Below are 15623 nucleotides of genomic sequence, written 5' to 3'. Positions count from 1 at the left end.
CACAGAATATTTTTTAAAGATTTTTTTATTTATTTATTTGACAGAGAGAGAGCACGCACATGCACAAGCAGGGGGAGCAACAGAGGGAGAGGGAGAGAGAGAGAAGCAGACTCCCCACTGAGCAGGGAACCTGATGTGGGACTCGATCCTAGGACCCTGAGCTCATGACCTGAGCCAAAGACAGGCGCCTAACAGACTGAGCCGCCCAGGTGTCCTGAAGCACAGGATTTTTTAGGCATTGCTGATGGACGGAAGCGTCCAGGCTGGGAACAACTCCGCTGAAACAAAGTTCTCTGAGCCCACTTTACCGAGCCGCACAGAGCAGGCCCCGCGGTGACAAAGGCAGTTCCCAGTCAAAGACCCAGGACCCCTGCCAGGTGGTACAAGGATCTGGGAGAGACAGCCACAAGCCAGAGATGGCCATCCAGTGGGGCCATAAAGCAGTAATTGATCCATCTTGTTCTCTCTTTTACACGCGGCAGATCGAGCGCGAAGCAGCATGGTCTCCACAGAAAGTGCCTCCTCCACTTATGAAGAACTGGCCAGAGCCTACGAGCATGCCAAGATGGAAGAGCAACTGAGGCACGCCAAGTTCACCATCACAGAGTGCTTCATATCAGACACATCATCTGAACAGTTGACGGCAGGGACAAACGAGTACACAGACAGTCTGACCTCCAGCACCCCTTCAGAATCGGGGATCTGCAGGTTCACTGCATCTCCCCCCAAACCTCAGGATGGAGGTCGTGTGATGAACATGGCGGTTCCAAAGGCACATCGGCCAGGTGAGAAAAGCAATGCATGGACCACTGTATAGGAGACACATCTCCCTGATTCACACCCGCCTGCTATGAAAGCCCATCCTGGTGTTTGGACTTGGGGCTCTGTTTACAGGTTGCTGTGTAATGATCCACCCCAAAGCTTATGGGTTTCCAACAGCGACAGTCACTTATTTTGTTTACACACCTGAAATGTAGTCAAGGCTTGGTGGGGACAGCTCATCTCTGCTCCAGCCGTGTCACTGGGGAGGCTCACTTAGGTCCAGAGGAGCCCTTCCCAAACGGCTCCCTCACCTGGCAGCCTGGTGCTGGTCGTGTCCTCCCTGGGGGGGTTTCTACCCAAGGTGGCTCCAGCTTCTTCATATCATGGCAGCTCGGTTCTAAAGCAGGCATCCTGACAGGCAAGCAATAGAAATAGCCGATCTCGTAAGGCTGGGCCTGGAAAGTGACACATCGCTTCTGCCATATTCTGTTGTTCAAGCAATCAAAGAGCCCAAGGAGCTCAGGCTGGAGAGAGGGAGACCCCATCACGTGGTGAGAGGAGGCTCAAACACAGGGGGCTTATGTTTCAAAGCTGCTGTACCAAGGACTTTCAGAAGGAGAGAGGTCTTACCAGTGGGCCGATGCTTGGGCCTTGGTTTCGTTGAGCTACCCAAAGTGACAGTGACTGGCTGGGGTTTGGTCAGCCACTGTTCAGTCTTTGCCTTGAGCCTGTGAGAGGTGGACTGGGTGTGTGAGAGTACTTGGTGTGTGGATGGGAGCTCTGAGCTCTAAGGCCTGCGGGGCCTGGCAGATCACGTGCGTAAGTGAAGAGGGTGGGGAGCAAGGAGAAGTGGGGTGAAGCATGATAGACGGTTTGAGTTCACGGACTATCTAGAGGGGATAGACCCCAGTATGTTTCCGCCAACTCATCCCAAGTGGAAATGGGGGGCCAGGGTGAGTGACTTTCTCAAGAGAAGCCAGAAATCTTGGTGTTTCTATGGAAACCCACGGTTTTCAAGTGTTGGGTCAGATATCTGCAAACCACTGTAGAGGGCAAATAAATACATTATATACTGAATCCAACCATGGCAGCCAGTGGTACTTCTCATCTGAGGAATCACTCCTTCTTCTTCTTCACCCTGAAATAGCTGCCAAAGACTTTCCTTTGTGGACCGGCCTATCCATTCTTGTTGAATCCAGTTTTATTTCCTCTTTTCCCGTTTTCTGAACCACTCTACTAGTCTTATTTCAAAAATTTATCTTCACTGTTAAATTACTGCAATTCCCTTGGGTTTTATGGCATATAGCCCAGCTGAAATGAGCCTTATAAATGCATAAAAATATATAAAATAAGAATTGTCTATCCAGCAACTAATCTTCCAAACTGAGTCAAGATTCATGCCAGCATACAATAAAGAATGATGGCTTCATTTATTCTCATTCTGTCTACCTCCTCAGGGAGAAGATGAGCTGTTATTTGTGGATGTTTTTATTTCAGGCATTTCTTGTTGTTGGCATTTATTTGCAAGGCAAATGCAGAAAAACATAGGATAAAAACATAAGCTCTTCGTGGCTGTTAAGCCAAGGCGGAGGAACACAGGAGAGGAGAAAATGTGCCTCTGGGCACATTTTAGCCTTGGTGGCCTTCAGTTGCCCCACCTGTAAAATGGGCATGACCCTGGTGTAAGATATGTGTAGCATAATTTGGGTAAAGTGGCTAGTGTTGTTGTTTCTGTTTTTGCCTTATTGACGCTGTTGTTGGGATTCTCATGGTGACTCCGGTGTGGTCTCCAGATGAGCTGCTGGCTCCTCTCCTCTTTCCCTCTTTTGTTTATTTCTCTTCAGTGGTCACAGACATCCTGGGAAGCATTGCCTCATTTGGGTATCACCCAGTTGAGCACACCATGCTTCCTTTTTTGTTTTTTAATTTTATTATGTTATGTTAGTCACCATACAACACATCATTAGTTTTTGATGTGGTGATCCACGAGCCATTGTTTTCGTATAACACCCAGTGCTCCATGCAGTACGTGCCCTCCTTCATACCCATCACCGGGCTAACGACTCCACCCTCCCCCCTCCCCTCTAGAACCCTGTTTGTTTCTCAGAGTCCATCGTCTCTCATGGTTCATCTCTCCCTCCGATTTTCCTCCCTTCATTTTTCCCTTCCTTCTCCTAATGTCCTCCCTGCTGTTCCTTACGTTCCACAAATAAGTGAAACCATATGATAATTGACTTTCTCTGCTTGACTTAGTTCACTTAGCATCATCTCCTCCAGTCCCATCCATGCTGATGTAAAAGCTGGGTGTTCATCCTTTCTGATGGCTGAGTAATATTCCATTGTATATACGGACCACATCTTCTTTATCCATTCGTCTGTTGAAGGGCATCTCGGCTCTTTCCACGGTTTGGCTATTGTGGACATTGCTGCTATGAACATTGGGGTGCACATGGCCCTTCTTTTCACAACATCTGTGTCTTTGGGGTAAATACCCAGCTTCCATTGGCAGCCATCTTCCCTTGTATACAGGAGCTCCTGGGTGAAATGATAGTCTTATCTGTGCAAGCTTTGAATTAATTAAAGGCTTGAGTTTCTTTTTGATGTCTTGTTGTTCCTCTTGTTAGATTCAATTAAAAAAAGTTTTTTGAACTTTTTTAAAATTTTATTTTATTATGTTATGTTAGTCACCACACAATACATCATTAGTTATTGATGTAGTGTTATGACATTGTTGCCTGGATCCATCAGAAAAATTGAAAGATCACAATTAACTGAAGTAGTATAGTCTTAAAATGCTATTTAGACTAAAATGACTTTATAACTTTAGGTATGAGTCACTTTTTAAGTCAACACAAGTCCTAATGTCCACATACTTTGTTTTGTCCATCCTAAATGACTGTATTGTTATTAATGAATATTTGATATGCTTTACGGAAAGCCTTCCTATTGTCCCTTTATGAAACTAAATTCAACACCAGGCACAAAAGCCAAGGTTACAATTTATTATTCTGATGACTGGAGGCTGCATCAAAATCATCAGTTCCTTGAGCTACGCTTTCAAACCTCATTCCTACCTGTGTCCCCGTGGCTCTAGAAGGCATTGATCAGCATGCATCTCAATGAAGTCTTCCCAGTCTCTGTACATCTTTCTCCTCATCATCGGCTCTTCCCGTGTGATGGTCTTTTCCTCCATTTGTGGTCCAAAACTTTTAAACACTCCACAAATCAAATCAGGATCAAGTTAAATCAACGTGGCCAGATCCTGGCTCCAGGAAGACAGAAAACATGTCTTCCTTGCCTTCCTACTTCTCTCCCCGATTACCTCTAACAGGTAATCTGGCAGTACAGTGAGCACTCAAGAAATATTTTAAATGACTTAGTAGCGCTGAATATATGCTCCTATCACTGTGTCTGATACATATAGTAGGTGCTTAATAAATATATTGAATGAATGCATCTATCATAGTTGTGATGATGACAAGACTAGCCACTTGGTTAAAACATGGCAATTATTAGAAATTCTTAGTAAAATATAAGAGAACATTCAAGTCGACCCCATTTTCCAGCTTACCTTTAAACAAAGTGATTTATTTTCTATTCTTGCTCTTCACAAATCAAAAGGAAACCTCTTCCACAGATAAAGGGAAGCTCCCCATGAAATGTGATGCCTCACACAGAAGGCAAACATCAGAATCTCACTTTAGAATTTTAACAGTACCTGAATTTTGAATTTACTGAATTTTTAGGACTTTTTTATTTTAAATAAAATGCCAATTGTGCTATGGTTTCATTTTCTACAATAAGGGATGGTTATTTCCATCTTTAATAACAAAAGACAAACCAGACAAACAAATAAAACTCTATCTTCCTCTGAGAAATAGCTGGAAGGTTAAGCAACTTCTTTCCCTCTCAGTCAAGGCAACTTCCAATACTTAGGTTACAGTACCTGTTCTTGGGTTCAGGTAGCATTCTAAGCCAGTTTCTAACATTCTTGGATTGTGGCTGCTCCTTTATTCATGAGTTTATCCTATGCAATCGAGAAATACCCTCGCACGCAGCTACCTAAATCAATTTAAAGCTTCACATATGCAACCAAATGCATCCTGGCCCCATGAGCAGCAGAAGTGTCAGCCCCTTTAGATCTCTGCACTCACACTCTGGGACCCCAGCCTTAAATATATGTTCATCGGTCCCTCCTGTGATGAACACACTTGAGGTTTTCCGGTCAGAAAGGATCACAGACTGCTGCTAACTTGTTGGTTCTCTGAACAACCAGTGACCTGAAGCAGTTTTTGGTTTGCGGTGTTCAGATCCATTCATGCCATCCCTCACAATCTTCTGCATGTGTGCATTTAATCAAATGGAAGAGCGTGGAGTGAGAAGTGCTTACCTGAAGGACACACTGGCCTCCGCTCCAGCAGCACCCTCCAACGAAAGCTGCTCTTTCAGTTCTCAGCTGTCACTGTGATCGTGCTGTTTCCCCTCTGAAGCCCATGTGGTTTTCGTGCTGGCTCTTGAATCAGAATTAGACTCCAGGGATCTTCACTGCCAAAAATCCCCCTCCACAGCTTCTTTCTACTTGCCTCTCCCTCGCCACCTGCGGACGTGAGCTCTGCTCCCTGCAGGTCACCTGGCGCAGACTCCCTCCTCCTGACCCAAGGCGCCACACTGGGTTCCTCTCAAGCAGTTCTGTATCCCCCCTCCCCTCGCCCCTTTGGGTTGGGCGACGGGGGTCCCATGCCTCGGGTTTTGCATCCTTCTCCTCTTTTTTGCACTCATTACAATGAGGTTTTGAAATTTCCATCATGAATGCTATTCTAAGAGCTATGGAAAGGGTCTCCTTTCAAGTGCAAGTATCTTTGATACTTCCACATGGACACAAACAGGTGTGTACACCATGAATGCGTGCACACCATGCATGCGTACACACACACCATGCACACTGAGCTGCTCTGGCCTCCATCCTTCCAGAGATGTCTCTGCTTCTTCCCTCCCAACCTCCCAGCTCCCTTTCTAAGTTCAGCATGTCTTTTTTGAGCTCCCACTCAATAACTGGTCCCGCTTTCAGAGCTGGAGATACAGTGATAGACGAGACTCACGAAGACCCCATCTGAAGGGAGTTTATATTCCTGGTGGGGGAGACAGACACCAATCAAATAAGCAGATAACACAGTTTCAGACCATGATAAGTGCTGGGAAAAGAAGTAATCGGGGAAGGGGATCAAGTCCGGCAGGGGGTCGGGGGTTGGGCATAATGGTCTAGGAAGGCCTCCTGGAGGAATGAATTGTGCGCTGAGATCTAAGGTGAATGGGGCAGAGAAAGCCCAGCAGACATCCTAAAGAGACAGTGGTGTGGGCAGAGGAAGAGCTAAAGCAGGAGATTGGGATGAGCTTCACATTCACCACCCAGAGCAACAGTTAGCTCTGAGCTGACAAGCTTTCAAATACTCCCATAGTTATTTAAAGTTAGAAGGACCTGGAGGTCATGAACAGCATCTCCGAATATTGCTATGCACACCTGCCCTGGGTAGACCTACATATTTCACCATGCTGGTTCTGGCTCACTGATAGGAAACTGATCTCTTTAATGTGCATTTTCGACTTCACCTTCTTAAAGACTGTCTTGTTATTTTAGTCTGATGTCTCCAGGACCCATGAAGTGATGGTGGGACTCCTTATGAAGGGTCCCAAGCTTGGAACTCAAAGCCCATTTGCTTTTTGCACCGACCTCCTCCCCTTTCTTCCACTGGTTCCAGGGGCCTGAGTTGTCTCACCTTTCTGAGTGCTCCTGTGGATTTATCATAGATGCTGCTCTTGTGTGCGTCCGCTAGTTACTAAGTGTGTGTTCTTTTGTTCTGACTGCCTGTTCTCCAACTCTGAGCCCCTTAGTTCACTGATTATCTTGGTCGGCTTATAGGGGTTCAGCTTTAGTTGCTGGGGAGCCCATGGTAGTACAAGGTAAGGAGGAGGTCCGTGCCTGATAACTTGTAAGGGAGAGGTAGGAAGCCCACCTGTGTCCTGCTGGGTGGCCAGAAGGAAGTTTCTAGATTCCAGTGCCACGGATGACAAGCAAAAAGGTTCCCCACAGTGAAAGTTCATGGCATCTCCAAAAAGGCCCTGTGAAAACACAGATCTGTTACACTCATTTATTCCACCCATATTTATTGAATATCTTCTCTGTGAAAAGATACTATACCAGGTATTATCCTAAGACATAATAATGTTAATATATTAAACCAACACTTCTCACAGTCTCCTTAGTTCATCAGAATAGCAGGTAGTATCATAAACAGCAGAAAGAGACCTAAAGACACAAGACAGATAAATGAGGAAATCCAAGAAACAAGGCAAAATCCAGCTTCTGGAAGACAGGGGCTACCTCCTCCCCCCACCCCCCCCCCACACACAGTCCCCAGGGAGATGTCATGATAACCTGAAAATGCTGGGAATATACAAAAAGGTAAGAAGACAGCAAAGACCGTCATATTTCAATGGGGTTCTATGTGGACAGAACTGGCACCAACTTCTAATTCATCCTATATCCCAAACTGGGAAGCAAGAAACCTTAAATTCAAGCAGTGTGGTGGATGCTCTCATGTTGAAATCCCTTGTGTAGTTGCCCAATGTTCAGGATAGAGACTCACAGGGCTCCAAGAAGTCAGCCCTGTGTTCCTCGCTGGTCATGACTCCTGCTCTCTGGGCTCCTAAACTCCACAAACGTATATTCCCTCTGCCTAGAACCCTCTCATTTCCAGGTTAACTCAGTACTTCTGTGGGATGACTCAAGATGCACAGGGTTATGGAGACGGGTCTGCCAGCCCCACAGTGAAGCAGGCACAAGCCTCCGAGCAGACTTCCTCCTCCGTGGTCCCCAGTGTGTGGGTCCTCGGGGGTCTTACACAGGAGCTGGAGCTTCTTTGAACCTCACGGACCCTTCCTCACTGGGTGCTCCAAACGCCCAGCTAAGTGATTCTGACCTGGCCTAAATGCTGGAGCAGGTTTTCCAATCCTACTTTTTATTCAGAACTACTTTATTTCTAAAGAATCGTGAGCAGCAACAAACTCAAAGCCCCACTTCGTACCTCAGTGTAGTTTTAAAAGTTCACCAGTGAATAGGAGGATTGCAATATTGATGAGCCCTTAAGAATGCATGAGCCTCATAAGTACAAGCCAAGAATGGTAATAGAATCTGTGTACATGGACCTCTGGTATCAATCTCGCATTATTTATTTAGGGGTTTTTCTGGTGGCCATTTGGGAGTGAAGATTCATTTACCAAGAGAGGTTCATTTACAAGTTTTCATTACCTTGCTGCAGCATTAGTATTAAACTAAAAAAGTGTTAGATCTCATTTGCCTCCAGAATGGGCAAACTCCATACTCTCCCCCTTTGTAACTAGCTCTTTGATGCTGTACCATCATACAAGTCTGATCTGTGTGGTTCTTACTGAAATTGCTAGAAGCCAAGGTAAGCATCCTTTGCTTCTTACCTTTGCATCAATACCCAGCTCCATCCAAGCGCAGATGTGAAGGCTTATTAGAAATTGATGAAAGTTCCTTTTTATATGGCCCCAGAGGAGAGCTAAGCCCCCAGGGACTCTGATTCACTTCCTTTCCACGCGTATTTGTTGTGAAAGTCTATGCATGCTTTCACAGGTGCTGATGAAGTATTGCATAGGAGGGGGAAGAAGGCTCTTGCCATAGGCCTCAGAATTTTAGGCTCCCAGAAATGCATTCGTTTGTGTCATACTTATCCTCAAATTCCTAATGCATTGTGCTTACCCAGTTTTCACAGGTGAGATAGTAAAGAGCATAAGAAAGAGTCTTTCGGCCTTGAAGGTGCCCTTAGAAATGACCGTGCCTCCTTCACTTGACTAAAGATAAGATGCAAAACTTAAAAGGGGGTCACAGAACCATTTAGAGGTAAAGGCAAGATTTTTATAGGAAGCCCAGAAGCCCTTAGCTCATGTTCTTACCCCAACGAAAGCTCGCACCTCATCAGACCAAGTTGGAAGAAGACCCTGTGCCTGCCGTTCCATGGGACCATCCCTCACTTTCTCCCAAGAACTGAGGCCATAACTCCTGTGGACTAGTAGATGCTGAGCAGTACAATTCCTCATTCTGATTGAATGAAGTGTTTTTCAAATAAAATTAAAGCAAAAATAAGGGTCCACTTGGAATTGTGAACTTTAGCCCCTTTAAACTATGGTTTCTCAGGAGCAGCACAATGAGCATTGGAGGATTGGAGGCATGGGGGGATGGTGGTGGTGTCCTGTGCTTTGTAGGATGTTGAGCAGCATCCCTAGCCTGCATCCAGGAAAGGCCGGTAGCAGCCACCCCCAACTGTGACATCCAGATAATCTTCAGACATTGCCACACGCCTCCTGGGGGCAGAATCCCTCTCTGCTGAGAACCACTGATCTCAACTTTAGACCTTTCCTTCCCTAGTGTGTGCACACCGAACAGCAGGAAGCATTGTCTAAGAATAGATTCATGGAATGCACATCCATTACAGATCTTCTGAATGGATGAATTTTTGCTCTTTTTCAATATCGATTTTTGCCATCCTTCTTCCAAAGCTAAAGTGAATTCAGACTTTGTGTGTCTGACTCTACTGAGAAAGTTCAGGAAGTTTGGCTTTCCTGATAGGAAGGGGCATCTCCTGGTTTCAGATGAGCGAGGCAGGTTTACTATAGCAGTTTTCAGGTGATGGGGCCAACCATGGCCTGAAGGCCTCCTTGGGGAAGATAGCAAGCTTTGAGTACCCACCTGCTGGTGGATGAGGGACCATTAGGGGGTCTGGGGATGAGGAGTTGTGAAGGCGCCCGTAAGCAAGGTGGTTAGGGAGAGAGGGAGAAATTGATGCCACTTGTTTAGTGTGAACTCTCAGAGGATAACAGGCGGTAACAGGAAAATGAGGAATGGACCATGATGTCGACAAAAGGGCATAACATTTATGGCTCTTTGTCTCCCATTTTCATCCCCCCGCCCAGTTCTATGTCTTGTGTCCCTTCCTTCTGCTTACCTGTGTGTGTGTGTGTGTGTGTGTGTGTTTCCATCTCTCTCATCCCCCCTCTGTCTCTCTGTCTCTCCATCTCTGTCTCTTTCATCTCTCTGTCTCTTTGTGTGTGTCTCTCTCATCTCTCTCCCTCTCCCTGTCTCTCTCTCATCCCTCCGTCCATTTCTCTGCCTCTCTCAGCCCCGTTCCCCCCACTTGCCCTGCCCTGACCACCCCTGTCAGCCCCTCTGACTCTAGTCTAGTCTGGCACCTCAGCCCCTAAGCTCAGCCTCTCAGAGCCCCTTCTTGCCAAGGGTGTGTAAATCCCCCCACCCTCGCCCTCACCCCACGTCTCTGACTCAAGGGCCGTGGGCCTCAGGACCAGAGCACAGAGGGGTGACTGTTCATGACACACAAGCGCATGAATAAGTACCACAAGAACCAGTGGGCGGAGTGTGCCCCAAAGGCTCATCTGGGGTTCCTAGCCCCCTGTCACTGCGTTTGTACTCATGCTGGGTTTGGGAAAGTAGCTAATAGGTTTAGCTAACTAGGAAAGTGCTAGAGGTATGGACAGTTAGGTAAGCAGGGCAGAAGGAAGATGTGGAAGGGGACATTGGCATCCCCGGATCCTTTCTCTTCCAGCAGTCAGAATGTGAGCCCAGGTCTTCCTGCCTCCTGTCCCTTTCTCCTGGGCACCTCATTCTTTCCTTGTGCTGTCTGCTTCTCCCTCCCGGGTTTTCCTCCCCTCTGTCTTTGTGACACACACACACACACACACACACACACACACACACACACGCACAGACACACACATAAACACACACATAGTCACCTAACCACATACATACACACGCATACACACAAATATACACACACACAAACACATATGCACATGTATACTCACACATACAGATGCACACACACATATCCACTTAAACACACATTTACATGTGCATACGCACAAATATACACATATGCACATACACAGAAACACTTATGCATGTGTGCACGCACAAACACATACACACATGAACAAATACACATACTCATGCATAGACACACATGCACATATGCACAAATACACACACACACACACACACACACCCCACTTTACTTGCAGTCGTGCCACGGTGACTGCATTGCACGCCGCTGCCATCTCCTCCCCACCTCCTACCCACACTGTTTCACCCCTTCCCTCCACCTTTCATTTCCATGGAGGAGAGTGTCTGCATAAGGGAGACAAAACAGGAAGGAGAGAGAGAGAAAGGGGAGGGGTAAGGAGGAGTAAAACAAAGAGGAGGAACTTAGATCATCAAAGATTCAATCCTTGCTGAAAGTAGAGGGAAACTCCGCTGTAGCTGGTTTTCCTGGACATGCGCTGAGGCCAGGGTTTGGCTCTGCCCGCGTTTGTGGCGATGGTGGCCTGATGCACAAGGATGCCGAGGGCCGTGCGTGCCTGATGGAGGTGACTGTAGAGTTCAAAGCAAAAAAGATCCTTGAACGTCTACTGGGTCACTGCTGCTTTCACATGCATGGGACACCTCCAGAGGGTCCTGGCGGATTAGCTTCAGGGCGTGTTGCTCCACAGAGATGGAGAGGGTCCAGTGGCCAGGGGTGGGTCAGCTGGGAGAGCTGGCTGGTGAGGAACCGAGACACCTGCTCCCCGTGGATTCAGATGCCTTTGAAGAGGCTTCTGCTCCCTCCGGAGGGAGACTGCGGGAAAGTCTCCCTAGACTAGACCTCCAACCTAGTCCTGAGGGGGTCTTTGGGGGCCAGCTGGACAGGTGTCTGCTTCCCAGGGAGCAGAGGAACTGGGGGAAGAGGGGCAGCCTTGGCTTCTGTAGGGGGGGAAGGGTGGGTGACAGGTCAGAACACAGGGTGGGCACCCCGCAAACCACAACCCTGTTGGCTGCAGTTACTGGTCTCTCAAGAGAAATTCCCTCCTTTCCTGTGAGTGACATACGCAGGGACTGTTCCCATACAGTAGAAGTGTTCAAAGAGGCTCCAAGTGAGGTCCTCCCAGGCAAGAAGAAAGGACATCTGTGTGAGTGTCCCGTGGCTGGCCTAACAAAGGACCACAAACTGGGGGGCTCCAAACAACACGGATTTATTCTCTTACAGTTAGTTCTAAGGGCAGAATTCCAAAATCCAGTGTCAGCAGGGCTGTACTCCCGCCAGGGACTCTAGGAAAGAATTCCTTCCTCGCCTCTTGCAGCTCCTGGTGGTTCCAAGTGCACCTGGCCTTGCGGCTGGGTCTCTCCACTCTATCCCTCCCTCTTCGCATGGCTTCTCCCTTCTTCTCTGCCTCCAGTCTCCCTCTGTATTTCCTCCTAAGGACACCTGTCACTGGATTTAGGACCCATCTCCAGTCCTGATGATTTTGTCTCCAGATCCTTAACTTAATTACATCTACAAAGACTTTCTCCTACAAAGGTCACACTTACAGATTCTGAGGGTTGGGACATGGACATATCTTTTGGGAGGGGTGGACACTAATCAGCCCACTGAAGACAGAAACCAAGGCAGAAAGAAGTGTTCCCGGCTCCTTCCCCTGGCCGGTCTCCAGCCCATAACCTCAGACCTTCTGAGAAGGGACATGTCTGACAGTAAACCTTTCATATGCATAAACCGAATTAAATCCTCACCACAACTCTATGTGGTAGATTCTACTATTATTCCCATTTTATGAGCGAGGAGACTCATCCCAGACTAAATGCAGGCAATGCCTTCTAGACCTCTACTCCTAATCTCCACTGTTAGAATCCTTATTTAGTTTCTCCCACGGAAACAGGCGGCAGACGGAGGGCAGGAGGCTGAGAAAAGCGGGTGTGCCAACATCCAGACGGTCGCCACGGTTTCCATTCCTCTTCTAGCTGGAGTAATAAGCACACAAGTTGCCTCAGAGCTGCAGGCATCTGAAGAACAGAAGAGATGCACGGATGATTACAGAACCCAGTTTCCCAAGTGGTACTTGCACAAGCACACGGGGTGGGATTTTAATGGACATAAAGTGCCTTTAATAAACAAAGCTCACCACTGATTATTCTGGTGCTTTCTTTCACATAAGTGCATGAATTATTAAGAGAACACATTTGCAGCCCTCACACTGTCGAAAGGGTTAATTAGAGCATCATACAACTTAGTAAAGCTTTGCCTGAGAAACTGGATCACTCAGAGATATTGGATATTCAGAGATAGTTGGCAGACCTGCAGTAAAGTAAACAAACACAAGTAGCCCTCTTATGCGAAGATGTGGGCACTGGACTGTGTCCATTATTAAGGAAATTCTCACCCACCTTTCTCAGCTACCCTTACCCTCCTGATCACTAAATCTAAGTGAGAGCCCCTGCAGGCAGAGGGCAGTTATCACGGGCTTTGTGTTTAATTTCAAACACATTTGTTCCACCTAATCTAGGACCTGAGCGTCCTGCAATCCAGCTGGGACCAAGGGGCTATTGTTTTTCCAGGGCTTAATAAGCCCTGTTCATTCAGTGGGGAGTTACCGGGATAGGCTCATTCCCAAATCTGTTACAACACATTACAAATATGTCAAGTGTTCAAGATTTAGTTGGGTCTCAGAAATATCATGAGGCACTCTTGACCTACATTTTTAAATAACCCTGGAGGTAAATGAATTCCACACTTTCTCAAGTATGTGAACAAAATGATAAAAGAATAATAGTCATGTAAGTAAATACAAGAGCAAGTTAATGTTATTTGCTTATTAAACTCCTAAGAATGAAAGACAGGTCATCTCTTTGAGGAAATTGGATATATAAAAATCCACACATCCTTCCCTGTCACCCTCCCATCACCCTGCATTCGGAAGCCATGATCCTTGGGCCCCTTTATACCTCGCCATTACGTTCCCTCTGACATTCCATGGATGTCCCTTCAGCTCAGACCATCGCCATGCCTCCCTCAACCTGCACACCTGGTCTCTTGTCTCTAGGACAGCCCACCCCCAGCCTGCTTTCTAGCCAGAGCTGCCCCTCCATCCCTGGGTGGCCAAAAAGAGCCCCCTGCCTTCACCCAGCTTGCTACCACTCAAGCACTCCTTGTGTGCGTGTGGGGAAGACAGAAGCTCTGGGCTAGCCAATGAGCATTACCCTTGCCTTGGCATCCCTGCTCCCTCTTCAATCCCTGCACTCCCCGGAGTGCCTCTGATTGCATTCGGGGTCTGGTCCATCACGCTTTATACCTTGGGGTGCACTGTTGCCTTTGAGCTATGTTTTTCTTTCCAATGTGGGGTTTTGAAGGATCTTGTTACCTCTCTCTCTCTGGCTGAAGTATGACACTTAAGAGCCTCAGGAATGTGCCATAGAAAAGCCAGCTCCAGCTATGCCTGGTGGGATGGGGGTGAGCATGATTCCACCTGCCTTTCTGGTGAGCTCTGACAAGGGGTCTTGCAAAACACGGCCAGATACAGTGACATCTCCAGCTCTAAACCCGAATGGCACTCAGCACCTGCTTAGCAAATGAGGAAGCCAACTAACTGCTCTGTGTTTCTTTGCAGGTGACCTCATACATTTGCCTCCATACCTTAGAATGGACTTTTTGTTAAACCGAAGCGGTGCAGGCACCAGCAGGGACCTGAGTTTAGGGCAAGCGTGCTTGGAACCTCAGAAAAGTCGGACCCTGAAGCGCCCCACGGTCCTTGAGCCAATCCCCATGGAGGCCTCCTCCTCCACGTCCTCCACGAGAGAGGGACAGCAGTGGCAGCAGGGGGCCGTGGCCACATTACCTCAGCGAGAGGGAGCAGAGCTGGGACAGGCAGCTAAGATGAGCAGCTCCCAAGAATCGCTGCTCGACTCTCGGGGCCATTTGAAAGGAAACAATCCCTACGCAAAATCCTACACCCTGGTATAACAAACAGCATGACTGGACAGCGGTTGTAAATACAATTTAAAAAATTCAATCAAAGCTACCTTTTTTTTACGGAATTCCAATATTTATAATTAAAGAAAATTGCCAAAATATATTAAAAAAAAGAGAGAAAATACTGAAACCACAGACAGTGCAAAGACTCTTCTGCTTTTTTTCTGTCTGAGTGTGAGCTCCATCTGCCTGGGCATCTGATTTTTTGGGAAAGAAGTCCAGTTTTATGATCTTCACAGGTTATTGCATTTTTACTGATTTTCTACAAAGTGCATGGGGGACTAATTAAATCTTCTGACTGGAAGTTCTATCACACAAGATTTAAGAACGAAAACGGAGAAAAAAATTACCCTCTTTGTGAATTTAAAAGGAACACTGATTTGGGGGCAGGGGGGAGACTTTAGTCATGTTTGCACACCTTTCTTTCCCATTAGAAACTGGGTCCTCAATTTGACCTCCTTCTGTTGTGAATTAGGATGAGTGCCGTCAGTGAAGGGGTGGGGGGGAATCAATTTGATTTTCTTTTCTGTTTATTTTTTAATTTAATGAGACACTCTTTGCATTTTGTCTAAGCGAAATAAAAACGAAAAGGTGGTCTGCCTTTATTTCGATGTCTACCTCTCTTGTCTCCTCCTGACTGCTGGGTCCTCCTTCCTCTTGATGCTTGTGTTTGCAAACACCAGGGCTGAACCCAGAGCCCAATTCAATAAACCAGAGAGGAAACCAACACTGCGAGCTCTTCAGGAATGGCTGGGAAGAGCACAGATGACGCAGCTGTTCCCAACCATAACCAGGGGCTGGCCAGGTACTCTAAGCCTCCCAGATGTTCTGCTCCTTCCTTGCCTCTCCATTAACACCTCGCCCTCTAGCTAGACCAGGGGTCAGCAAACCATGGCCCGTGGGCCAAATCCAGCCCCCTGCTACTTTTATAAATAACATTTTATTGGAACACAGCCATGCATACCATTTGCATTTTGTCTATGGCTA

The 15623-nt window shown here is 47.0% G+C and overlaps 1 protein-coding gene across 1 annotated transcript in view; it reads left to right on the top strand.

Annotated features, from left to right (window-relative positions):
- DSCAM (DS cell adhesion molecule) overlaps nucleotides 1–15241 on the top strand; it is a 675165-nt gene extending 659924 nt beyond the window's left edge. Inside the window, exons 32-33 of the mRNA XM_027586581.2 lie at nucleotides 483–785; nucleotides 14275–15241. Of these exons, the coding sequence (XP_027442382.1) occupies nucleotides 483–785; nucleotides 14275–14627 (656 nt within the window). The 3' untranslated portion in view covers nucleotides 14628–15241. The remainder of the gene's footprint in view (nucleotides 1–482; nucleotides 786–14274) is intronic.
- Nucleotides 15242–15623: the final 382 nt, after the last annotated feature.

The sequence above is a fragment of the Zalophus californianus genome, chromosome 1 (assembly GCF_009762305.2).
Source record: "Zalophus californianus isolate mZalCal1 chromosome 1, mZalCal1.pri.v2, whole genome shotgun sequence".
Lineage (NCBI taxonomy): Eukaryota > Metazoa > Chordata > Mammalia > Carnivora > Otariidae > Zalophus > Zalophus californianus.
This window is presented reverse-complemented; position numbering and strand designations above follow the sequence as displayed.